This window comes from Armigeres subalbatus, chromosome 1, assembly GCF_024139115.2.
Source record: "Armigeres subalbatus isolate Guangzhou_Male chromosome 1, GZ_Asu_2, whole genome shotgun sequence".
In the NCBI taxonomy this organism is placed as follows: Eukaryota; Metazoa; Arthropoda; class Insecta; order Diptera; family Culicidae; genus Armigeres; species Armigeres subalbatus.
The window spans coordinates 298,318,975-298,330,268 of record NC_085139.1 but is presented as its reverse complement, the minus strand read 5'-3'; the positions used below and the strand labels follow the sequence as shown (position 1 = coordinate 298,330,268).

The 11,294-nt window shown below is 43.5% G+C and overlaps 2 protein-coding genes across 2 annotated transcripts; one reads left to right on the top strand and one right to left on the bottom strand.

Annotated features, from left to right (window-relative positions):
- The first annotated feature begins 1,795 nt into the window (after positions 1 to 1,795).
- On the top strand, positions 1,796 to 4,014 carry LOC134216243 (putative nuclease HARBI1). Its single transcript, XM_062695186.1, has 4 exons — positions 1,796 to 2,416; positions 2,475 to 2,916; positions 3,220 to 3,364; positions 3,579 to 4,014. Exons 1-4 carry the CDS (start codon positions 2,289 to 2,291, stop codon positions 3,950 to 3,952), a joined length of 1,089 nt encoding a protein of 362 aa, XP_062551170.1. The 5' UTR covers positions 1,796 to 2,288; the 3' UTR covers positions 3,953 to 4,014.
- Positions 4,015 to 5,804: 1,790 nt separating this feature from the next.
- LOC134216254 (uncharacterized) lies at positions 5,805 to 7,875 on the bottom strand. Its single transcript, XM_062695196.1, has 4 exons — positions 7,694 to 7,875; positions 7,446 to 7,503; positions 7,189 to 7,384; positions 5,805 to 6,146 (listed from the first exon to the last, which is right to left on the bottom strand). Exons 2-4 carry the CDS (start codon positions 7,457 to 7,459, stop codon positions 6,021 to 6,023), a joined length of 336 nt encoding a protein of 111 aa, XP_062551180.1. The 5' UTR covers positions 7,460 to 7,503; positions 7,694 to 7,875; the 3' UTR covers positions 5,805 to 6,020.
- Between the last annotated feature and the right edge of the window lie 3,419 nt (positions 7,876 to 11,294).

The following is an 11,294-nucleotide window of genomic DNA, read 5'->3' as shown; positions in this document are numbered from 1 at the left end:
CACACTTATCCGCATAGAAATAGCCTGAAATGTTAATCGGATGCAAAACAGTCTTCACTTTTTGAAATTCACTTGTTTGAAGCAAATCTTCTTCTTCTATATACATAAAAATGAATTTCTGTCTGTCTGAACCTTATAGACTCCGAAACTACTAAACCGATCGGCGTGAAAATTTGTATGCAGAGGTTTTTGGGGCCGGGGAAAGTTCTTAAGATGGTTCGAGACCCCTCCCCACTTTGGAAAGGGGGGCTCCCGTACAAATGAAACATCAATTTATTCATAACTCGAGAATTAATCAGAGATTCAATCAATTTTAGGCGGAATGAAATTCGTCGGGTCTGTTAGTAATTAATAAAAAAAAACTGCTATTTTAGCCGAAAAAACTATCGGAAAACTGATCGCGGAGCGAATGTAAACACCGGCACCGGCAGCAGCAAACTAATAATTAGAGTGGTTCAAAAATTGGCTTTGCTCCGCCACGCTCCGTCGATTATGTTTCATGTTTTGGGTGTCGTCCGATGGTTTGAATAGGGGCTTACCGTGCACAGGTCGTTTCAGGTTTGAGTGAGAGTTGGTATGGAGAGGCTGAATTTTACATTATACTGATTGTGGCGCTTGTCCATTGGGCGCCGGCGAGGGGGAGCCCATATGACTAGATGAAACATTCAAGAGATTTCACTCAACAGACAATGCATAATCAATGGTCGGATTGTCGAATAGTTGGTAGTCGATTTCAATCGAGTTTGCGAATCTTTAGGGAAAAATCAGCAGTGATTCAAATCGTTCGGGGCTGTCAGTTTGAATATGAATCTGAAACATTCATTTTCCCAGCAGCTGTTCTAGATTCATTTTTACGCTCCGTTCTATTTTCTGCAGATTTGAACCACGATTGAATCTCGAGATTCAAATATTGTCCAATTGTTTTGGTGTACGAATGCGTCATTTTATCTACGGATCAATCCACTTTGCAATTACGGCGCCTTTCTTGGCGCCAACATGATGATTTCATTTAATTGAAAATTTGAAAAACATGAATAGAACACTGCTGGGGAAACCAGCGAGTTTGTTCTATTTGGCTCCAGATTCAAACTAGAATAGTGGTCGAAAATTTGGAATGAAACTGAATCACTCCTGATTTCACTCTTAGTCATGATAATTGAATTTCTCAAAACGCATCAGTGGAACGCGCAATTCAACAAAGTAGCCTGAATTTGTCAGTGATATCTTTCGCACCTTCAGCAACAATGTTGCATTTGGAGTAGGTATTGACGCGAAAACTACGGCAAGGTTGAATTCGAATTGTTGGAATGATTGGTAATGGGAACATTCATCAATAATGTATCGTTTAGAGAAAAAGGGTGGTTCGGGTGAAGTTTGGCGATCCATACTAAACTTCTAGATGCTTTATATAAAAAGTGTGACGTGGGGAGAGCGGGGTATGAAATCCTATTTTTTTGGGTTGCATAAATAATGGATTTTTCCTAAGGTGCTGATGGTCTCATACCTTCTACATTTCTCCGTTACGATGGGATACGGATACTTGGAAGTAGTGCGTAACGGTGTAAATCCGGCCATATCGTCAGGCTCAGTACAACACTGAAGCTGACAATATGGCGTTCCTAACCCCGAATTCCAAGGTGTCATGCGACCCGCGCCACACTGACTGAGGGCTACCTGGGCTTCGAAATAGCAATAGGTGGGTGCTGCCTGCAAAGTACCTGTCCGAGACCTATTGGCAGCATCAAAGCCCGGGTAGGTTAGTCACCCTTATTCTGCGTGGCGTACGACACGAAACGACAATTCTCGCGTCGTTGTCGTATGACAGTTCTCGTTCGATTCCGTAAGTCGACTCGGTCGACACGAGAGGTTTATTTTTGTTCCAGCGAAGGGAATGAACCGATACGACACGACGTTCATTCAAGAACTGTCAAACTAGCAACGGTTCATGAGCTTAATCTCAAAATAAGGCCTAAATAATAATTTGCAAAATATAACAATTTTTATTTCTTTTCCATTTAAAAAAAATGTTCATTGTTGTTTATCAATTTAAGGTTTACTGGTAAATATATGCACATGTAAAGCTAAACAAATATTAATCCCACTCAAAAGCAATATATCCTGCATGATTGAACAATTTTATTGATTTATAAATATATTCGTATAACCGGCCCTTATCTCAGAAAACTCGAGTTTATTTTTGTGTTTATTTTCTTCTCGAGCAGCAAAGTGCGAGTATTTTTGAAAATAACTTTTTTGAGTTTTTCTGAATAAAAAGTGTGTTAAAAACAATGAGTAGTTTTGAACTTTGGTTTAGTGATGATAGTGAGGAGGATGAAGTTGAAGATGTTCATCAAGTGCGCGTTGAGCGACGAAGATTGCGCGACATGAGCAATCCTTTAGATTTGCCTCAAGCTTCGTGAGTATAACTAGTGAAAACAAATGAGTTGTAATTAAGCAATTTTCTTGTTTTTCAGTTTCATTAATTACTTCCGGGTAACAAAAGACCTGTTCAGCTATCTGCTGAACATACTAGAAGCAAATCTAGAAGCGACCGTTAAATCCTCATCCGTACAGCCAATATTGAAGCTTTCGGCAGCATTACGATTTTTCGCTGAAGGCAGCTATCAAAAGGGTGTTGGCAACGATATATTTGCAGGAATGGCGCAGCCAACTCTATCTAAAGTGCTGTCGGTTGTGATCGGAGTATTTGAGGCAGAAATTTGCCCTACAGCCATTCGTTTTCCAGAAACAGAAGCTGAAAAGGACGAAATAAAACGCGCGTTCTATGAAAAAACTGGTTTCCCTGGGGTGATCGGATGTGTTGATGGTACGCATGTAAGGATTTTCAAGCCAGTCAACGATGTTCAACACCTATATTATAATAGGAAGGGATTCCACAGTTTGAACGTTATGCTGGTAAGCTTTATTATATTCTGATTGACTTTTATAGAAAGCAGTTTTCCAAAAGCGGATTAACAAAAACATTATTTCTTTGAATCAGTATTACGTTTAACAAAGTACTAATCAGGGGCCATACAGAAAGTACGTCACGCTTCTAGGGGGGAGGGGGGGGGGGGGTTCCGAACGGCGTGACGACTCATACAAAAATTTTAGCTGTTTAATACAAAAAGTGTGACGAAGGGGGAGGGGGGGTTGAAAATAGCCAAATTTTGCGTGACGTACTTTATGGATCTTCCCTCAACGTAACATACCTTTTAGGTATGCGATCATCAACAGATTATTCGTTATGTGGATGCCAATAATCCAGGAGCAAATCACGATTCGTTCATTTGGAATATTAGTCCACTAGATGCGCTGCTTAACGAACAGTTCCTAAATGGGGAGAGAAATACATGGCTCTTAGGTAATTACATATTTCATATCAACTCAATACAAAATTTTAAAAACGACGTTTCTGCTTTTGTAAACGAAGATTCAATCGTCGATTCCACTCCCATGCAAACAAACAGCATCAATACGTAAGTGAAGGATTCTGTTACCTGTTGATGCTGTTGGTTTACGTGGACTACGTTACATTACGACTGAAACGAAATAAATAATTTCATATTTTATTCCAGGTGACGCTGGCTACCCTTTGAGAACGTATTTAATCACACCATTTCGTAACTCTAACAATGCACCAAGTTCTTCAAGGCAGGCAAGATTCAATGACATCCATTCTAAGACGAGAAATGTTATAGAAAGAACGATAGGGGTAATGAAAAATGTGTTCAGGTGCATTTTAGGAGCTCGTCAGTTGCATTACAAGCCAGAAAAAGCAGCAAAAATAGTGAATGTTTGTTGCGCATTGCACAATTTACGAAAACGATTCAATGTACCGGATGATTATATACAGTGGGAGCAAATTGACGATGAAATTGATGATCCTCCGAATGAAGAAGAACTTGAAGCTAATGAAATCAGACAAGAAATCATGTATTCCATTACATAAAGATATAAATAATAAACGCTCTACTAACAAGATACAACACTGATTAATTCAACTTCTGATCGCCAAGTCTTCCATGTACAAAGTTGAACAAGTAAAAATCGTCTTTGGCCATATCGTTATTTAACTACACCAAATATTTTCCGATGATTAGTAATTTCGTTAATCGTTTGACGTAGGACAACGTCTGAGTTTCTATACCGGGGTACACTTCGAGATTGCAAAAATATTATTGACTTTGAACGTCAGTATCTCAGCCATTCCTCGATTAGTTTTATTTGGACCATTCAATCAAGGAAGAGTCAACCATTGTCTTGTTCTGAAAATACTGATTTTCAACTATTTGCTATCGATAAACTGGGGCCTTCTTAGCCTAGCGGTAAGAGGTGCGGTTATGAAGCAAGACCATGTTGAGGGTGGCTGGGTTCGGAGCCGGTCTAGTTCTGAGCAATTTTCGGTTTGGAAATTGTCTCGACTTCCCTCCACAAAATAAATTGTGATCCTGAAAAGGACAAACAATTACACAATACATCAATCGAAAGTTTTAGTTTATGATAGCACCTCTACGCATCTGAATTCCGAACTAAGATGATGTTGACTATAATGATTGTGACCTCCATCGCAATTTTGAAGAATGAGTCATTTAAATGTTACAAATTTATTAGAAGGGGCCCTCCTTAGTCGTGCGGTAAGACGCGCGGCTACAAAGCAAGACCATGCTGAGGGTGGCTGGGTTCGATTCCCGGTGCCGGTCTAGGCAATTTTCGGATTGGAAATTGTCTCGACTGCCCTGGGCATAAAAGTATAATCGTGTTAGCCTCATGATATACGAATGCAAAAATGGTAACCTGGCTTAGAAACCTCGCAGTTAATAACTGTGGAAGTGCTCAATGAACACTAAGCTGCGAGGCGGCTCTGTCCCAGTGTGGGGATGTAATGCCAATAAGAAGAAGAATGTTAAAATGAGATTTTTATTTTTAAACCTGTCGTACTCGTAGATAACGGACTGCTAAAGCAATAGATGATTCATCCAGTCGTTCTCAAGTTATGCGGATTTGAACGCAAACCAATTCATTTGTATACGTATAGTCAGGTAAAATAAAAATTGATATCTAAACGTAAAACATATTGCTTTATTTAGCATTTATTTAATAATAAAAAATCAAACTTTATCGGATGGTACACCGTACCAAGACATTCGTTGTTGCTGCTGCGCTGACAACCCAACCCACATCCAGCAGAACTAGTCATTCAATCCTGGTAGAGCACCGCCTTGAGGGGCTTGCAACGTTGACAGGCGTCTCGCTCCTTCCAAAATTGACCAGCGCTACCACCTTGGAAGTGGAACTTTGGAGGGCTGCCCGAGCCTGTTTGATCTCCACTTTGAGGTCCGCTTTACGACGTTTATGAGGGGCCGGAAGTGACTCAATTTTTCAGTAGAATTCCTTTGCAAAAGAAGAACTTAACGAAGTGTTTTTTATTAGGGTTTGAGTGATCTGTTTGTCGGCGACGTTCAGCAGAGATTCTCCTCATTGAAACCCAGATTAAGTCTATCAGCTCCAGTCAAGCACCGTATCATGAACGTTCTCCTCGTTTGAGCGCATATTATTTTGTTCATCACTTCCCGAAACTAGTGCTTTCTCAAATCCCCGTGGTCGGACACGTACAAGAATGGTTGAATCCATGAATTTCCAAACAAACCAAATTGCCTTTCTACGTGATGCCAAATATACGTATCATCGAGACCGATCGATCTGCAATCCGAAAACATAAAAATGGTTATTTGCTCCATCAATAAAATCTCAACTTACCAGGCATTCTCGGCAACGGTTTTCCCATATAGTATTGTGTATCCGGAATAAATTTATACCGCTTTTTATACCGAAGTTGGATTTTTCTCCAGATACAAGCAACTTTCCCAACTTCGGAAGTAGTGCGCTGGATTCCCCTAAAGATGCGCTAAACAACGCATCCATTAGTTTGACAGATAAAACTTCGGAAGAAAGTTCGGTTCGGAAGTCCGGACTTCCGAATTCTAAGTTGGTGCTACGCCGACAATAGTTGATACCGATCAGGTGGAACATTTTTTTTTCTCTCGGTACATTTGCGTGACTGCAAGTTTGACACGGGTACTCTCCGCTTTCGGCCCTTGGCCAACCAGGGTACTTTCGGCACCAATCTTCTCCATTGCAGCCAGCTAGATTATCGGGTTTTTGAAAAGGTTTGCACTTGGAATTCACGGCGCGCCAATATGAACCAATGTCGTTTTGAAAGTGGTTGGTGTCCAACAATAGACGTTGTTTACATAAAGACACGCGAAAAGGGAAGCCGCAGAAACGTTGTTTATAGATAGACCCGCGAACAGTGAAGCCGAAAGTACCAAACGAACCGTCAAACGCGGTACCAAACGAGCAAAGTAAACAAACATTACCAATCGGTACCTAATGCAGGATAGGTATTGTAACCAACATTATAGAAATTATGAAAAAGTTTGAATAGTTAAGTGAATGAAGATGTTTTCAGAGTTCTCATTACCAAAGTCCGAACAGTTATACGCGGCTCCAAGTTCCAAACGAGTAGAATAAACAAACATTACACGTCTTCGATGTTGATTGAATGATAGGTATTGCGATTCACATGCAAATTTAGTTTTGTATATAATACCGCACACAACAATGATTTTCATGAAATACCTTTCATCGCCTGTGAATCATTTCTGAGTCCTTGTCGAGAGTGTTAAAAATTACGGGTTCGCCTAACGTATTTTGCTTTTCCAAGGCATGAACTGATTTATATTTTTGAAACAAATAAAAAACTTGAAAATAAATTTGTTTCTGTATTTGTAACATTTCCTTTTTTATCAGCCCAAAATTAATCAGGGGGTAAAAAAATCGGGACATTACTTTATTTATAAAAATATCAATAATAAATGAGATAATTAAAGCTAGTTTTCAAGCTTTACATGATAAATTTGAAAGAATTTTAATTCTCAATATTGCTGAATATGTTTAATAATGTTAAAAGGGTAAAAAGTTGCACGTAAAAAGTAGGACGTAGATGTTCTCATTCAATGTCACCAATCCGGTCAATATTCGGGTCGGACAATTTTTTTTCCAATGGAAAACAAAGGGACATTCGTCAAACGTAACTTATTGTGAGGAAGTTATGTCATCGTTAATAGTCCAAAATTATTATTTGTAAAATATATCCAAAGACAACCCAGGTTGCTTGAAACTTACCCTCTGCCAATCTTTCACAGACCTAGTCGGAGGTCCCCGGCTGTTGAGTGCAACGGCCAGATTAGACCATTTTTCTTCGTAAGAAATGATGTTAATCCCCGTTGCTTCGCAGTATTTTTGCCCCTTGGCCACTTTTGGATTTTCCTCCATCCAGTGCACCAAGTGCTCGAATTGCTTCCGGTTCGTAATTCGGACACTATAATTATAAAAAATCACAATTAAAACCGTAAATATGACCAAATAAACAAACTACTTACCGCTTTACCTCCATTTTTACAATTTTGAACTGCTGTCGTCTCCTTCGAAGGTACTGACCAAGATGAATACACAGCTAGGTGTTGCAATGTGCTTAGTTTGTGGAAGAGAAGAAGGCGGGGGTGAAAAATTCATTTTCAGTGCAAAACGACAACAAACCGGCTGGCTCTCCCATACTAAAATCCAAGATGGCTGAATCGTGAATTTGGCAGATTGGAACACCTAGTGGTGTATTCATCTTGGTACTGACAAGCGTCGCAGAAAAACGTCAGCCCAATCAGACTTTTCTCGGCTTATATCGACTGTCAGAATAAAGCGAGAGTTCACGCGTGTTCATTTATGTTGACATTTGTCGGCGCATACGACTATGGGAATCGCGAGACACAAACAACACGACAAATTGCGACTCATACGAGACGCAGAATAAGGGTGAGTGTTAGGCATGCGTGACGTGCCGGGTGTTCCACGCCCAAACGATGCACAGGAGGTGCACAGAGTGGATATAAATGGGAGCTGGGGGTATTACAACCCCCACTGAGTGAGAGGCTGAATATCAAGAGAGTGGTGCGAGCGATTGGGACTGAATGTATGAACGAGCACACAGTCAGACTCGCATGATACGTGTGGTCTGGGGGGTTTCGCAGGTTGCGACAGGATGATCTACGATGAGTTACATCCCCGCAACTTCGACGTCGTGGCGCTGCAGGAGATTTGCTGGACAGGACAGAAAGTGTGGAAAAGCGGGCATCGAGCGGCTACCTTCTACCAATGCTGTAGCACCAATAACGAGCTGGGAACCGGCTTCATAGTGCTAGGAAAGATGCGCCAACGCGTGATTGGGTGGCAGTCAATCAACGCAAGGATGTGCAAGCTGAGGATAAAAGGCCGTTTCTTCAACTATAGCATCATCAACGTGCACTGCCCACACGAAGGGAGATCCGACGACGAGAAAGAAGCGTTCTATGCGCAGCTGGAGCAGACATACGATGGATGCCCACTGCGGGACGTCAAAATCGTCATCGGTGACATGAACGCACAGGTAGGAAGGGAGGAAATGTATAGACCGGTCATCGGACCGGATAGTCTGCACACCGTATCGAATGACAACGGCCAACGATGCATAAACTTCGCAGCCTTCCGCGGAATGGTAGTCCGAAGCACCTTCTTTCCCTGCAAAAATATTCACAAGGCCACATGGAGATCACCTAACCAAGAAACGGAAAACCAAATCGACCACGTTCTAATCGACGGTAAATTCTTCTCCGACATCACGAACGTCCGCACTTACCGCAGTGCGAATATTGAATCCGACCACTACCTCGTTCCAGTATGCCTACGCTCAAAACTCTCGACGGTGTATAATACGCGTCGAAGTCGGACGCCGCGGCTAAACATTGGGCGGCTACAAGACAGTAGACTAGCCCAAGAATACGCGCAGCAGCTGGAAGTGGTACTCCCAACGTAAGAGCAGCTAGGCGCAGCGTCTCTTAAAGATGGCTGGAGAGATATTCGATCCGCCATTGGAAGCACCGCAACCGCTGCACTTGGCACGGTGCCCCCGGATCAGAGAAACGACTGGTATGACAGCGAATGTGAGCAGTTAGTAGAAGAGAAGAATGCAGCATGGGCGAGATTGCTGCAACACCGCACGAGGGCGAACGAGGCACGATATAAACAGGCGCGGAACAGACAAAACTCGATTTTCCGGAGGAAAAAGCGCCAGCAGGAAGATCGAAACCGTGAAGAGACGGAGGAACTGTACCGCGCTAATAACACACGAAAGTTCTATGAGAAGTTAAACCGCTCACATAAGGGCCACGTGCCACAGCCTGATATGTGTAAGGACATAAACGGGAACCTTCTTACGAACGAGCGTGAGGTGATCCAAAGGTGGCGGCAGCACTACGAAGAACACCTGAATGGCGATGTGGCAGACGAAGATGGCGGTATGGTGATGGACCTGGGAGAACACGCGCAGGACATAATTCTACCGGCTCCGGAGCTCCAGGAAATCTAAGAGGAGATTGGCCGACTGAAGAACAACAAAGCCCCTGGTGGTGAGGCACTGGCTAGAGCGCTGCACTGGGTCATTACCAAGATTTGGGAGGAGGAAGTTTTGCCGCAGGAGTGGATGGAAGGTGTCGTGTGTCCCATCTACAAAAGGGCGATAAGCTGGATTGTAGCAACTACCGCGCAATCACATTGCTGAATGCCGCCTACAAGGTACTCTCCCAAATTTTATGCCGTCGACTAGCACCAATTGCAAGGGAGTTCGTGGGGCAGTACCAGGCGGGTTTTATGGGCGAACGCTCCACCACAGACCAGGTGTTCGCCATTCGCCAAGTACTCCAGAAGTGCCGCGAATACAACGTGCCCACACATCATCTATTCATCGACTTCAAAGCCGCATATTATACAATCGATCGGGACCAGCTATGGCAGCTAATGCACGAAAACGGATTTCCGGATAAACTGACACGGTTGATCAAAGCGACGATGGATCGGGTGATGTGCGTAGTTCGAGTTTCAGGGACATTCTCGAGTCCCTTCGAAACCCGCAGAGGGTTACGGCAAGGTGATGGTCTTTCCTGTCTGCTATTCAACATCGTTTTGGAAGGGGTAGTACGAAGAGCAGGGATTAACACGAGTGGTACAATTTTGAATAAGTCCGTCCAGCTATTTGGCTTCGCCGTGACATAGATATTATGGCACGTAACTTTGAGAAGATGGAGAAAGCCTACATCAGACTGAAGAGCGAAGCCAAGCGGATCGGATAAGTCATTCACACGTCGAAGACAAAGTACATGATAGGAAGAGGTTCAAGAGAAGACAATGTGAACCACCCACCGCGAGTTTGCATCGGTCGTGACGACATCGAGGTGGTAGAAGAATTTGTGTATTTGGGCTCACTGGTGACTGCCGAAAATGATACGTGATAGAAATCGTACGTACTTTGGACTCCGCAAGACGCTCCGATCGAATAGAGTTCGCCGCCGTACCAAACTGACAATCTACAAAACGCTCATTAGACCGGTAGTCCTCTACGGACACGAGACCTGGACGATGCTCGTGGAGGACCAACGCGCACTTGGAGTTTTCGAAAGGAAATTGCTGCGTACCATCTATGGTGGGGTGCAGATGGCGGACGGTGGAGGAGGCGAATGAACCACGAGTTGCATCAGCTGTTGGGAGAACCATCCATCGTTAACACCGCGAAAATCGGACGACTGCGGTGGGCCGGGCACGTAGCCAGAATGTCGGACAGTAACCCGGTGAAAATGGTTCTCGACAACGATCCGACGGGCACAAGAAGGCGAGGTGCGCAGCGGGCAAGGTGGATCGATTAGGTGGAAGATGACTTGCGGACCCTCCGTAGATTGCGTGGTTGGCGACGTGTAGCCATGGACCGAGCCGAATGGAGAAGACTCTTATATACCGCACAGGCCACTTCGGCCTTAGTCTGAATAAATAAAAATAATAAATAATAGGCAGGTGAGTGTTGGGGCACATGTGGTTCCAGTGTGTCTTGTGCAAATGTGTTGCATGGGGAGTGTCGGAGAGTCGAGGCGCATACGTGCACTTGTGTAGGGGGCGCAATACCCAATAGTCATCCCCCGAAGTATTGCTTGATTGCGGGCCGGGGGAATTACTGGAGAGGAAGGAGTTGGTTTTAGTGGGTCGGGAGTGGTGATCCCATCCCCACACTATCTGGGTTCGCCTCCCCAGGTGTCTGGTTGCAGATTTCCATTACCTTCGTTAAAAAAAAACCTTCTGCATTGACTGTTGCGGGTCTCAACGGCAGGGGCCGCGCTTCTGGATTTCTTTTCTTAGTCCTTCAAAATGCAATACCA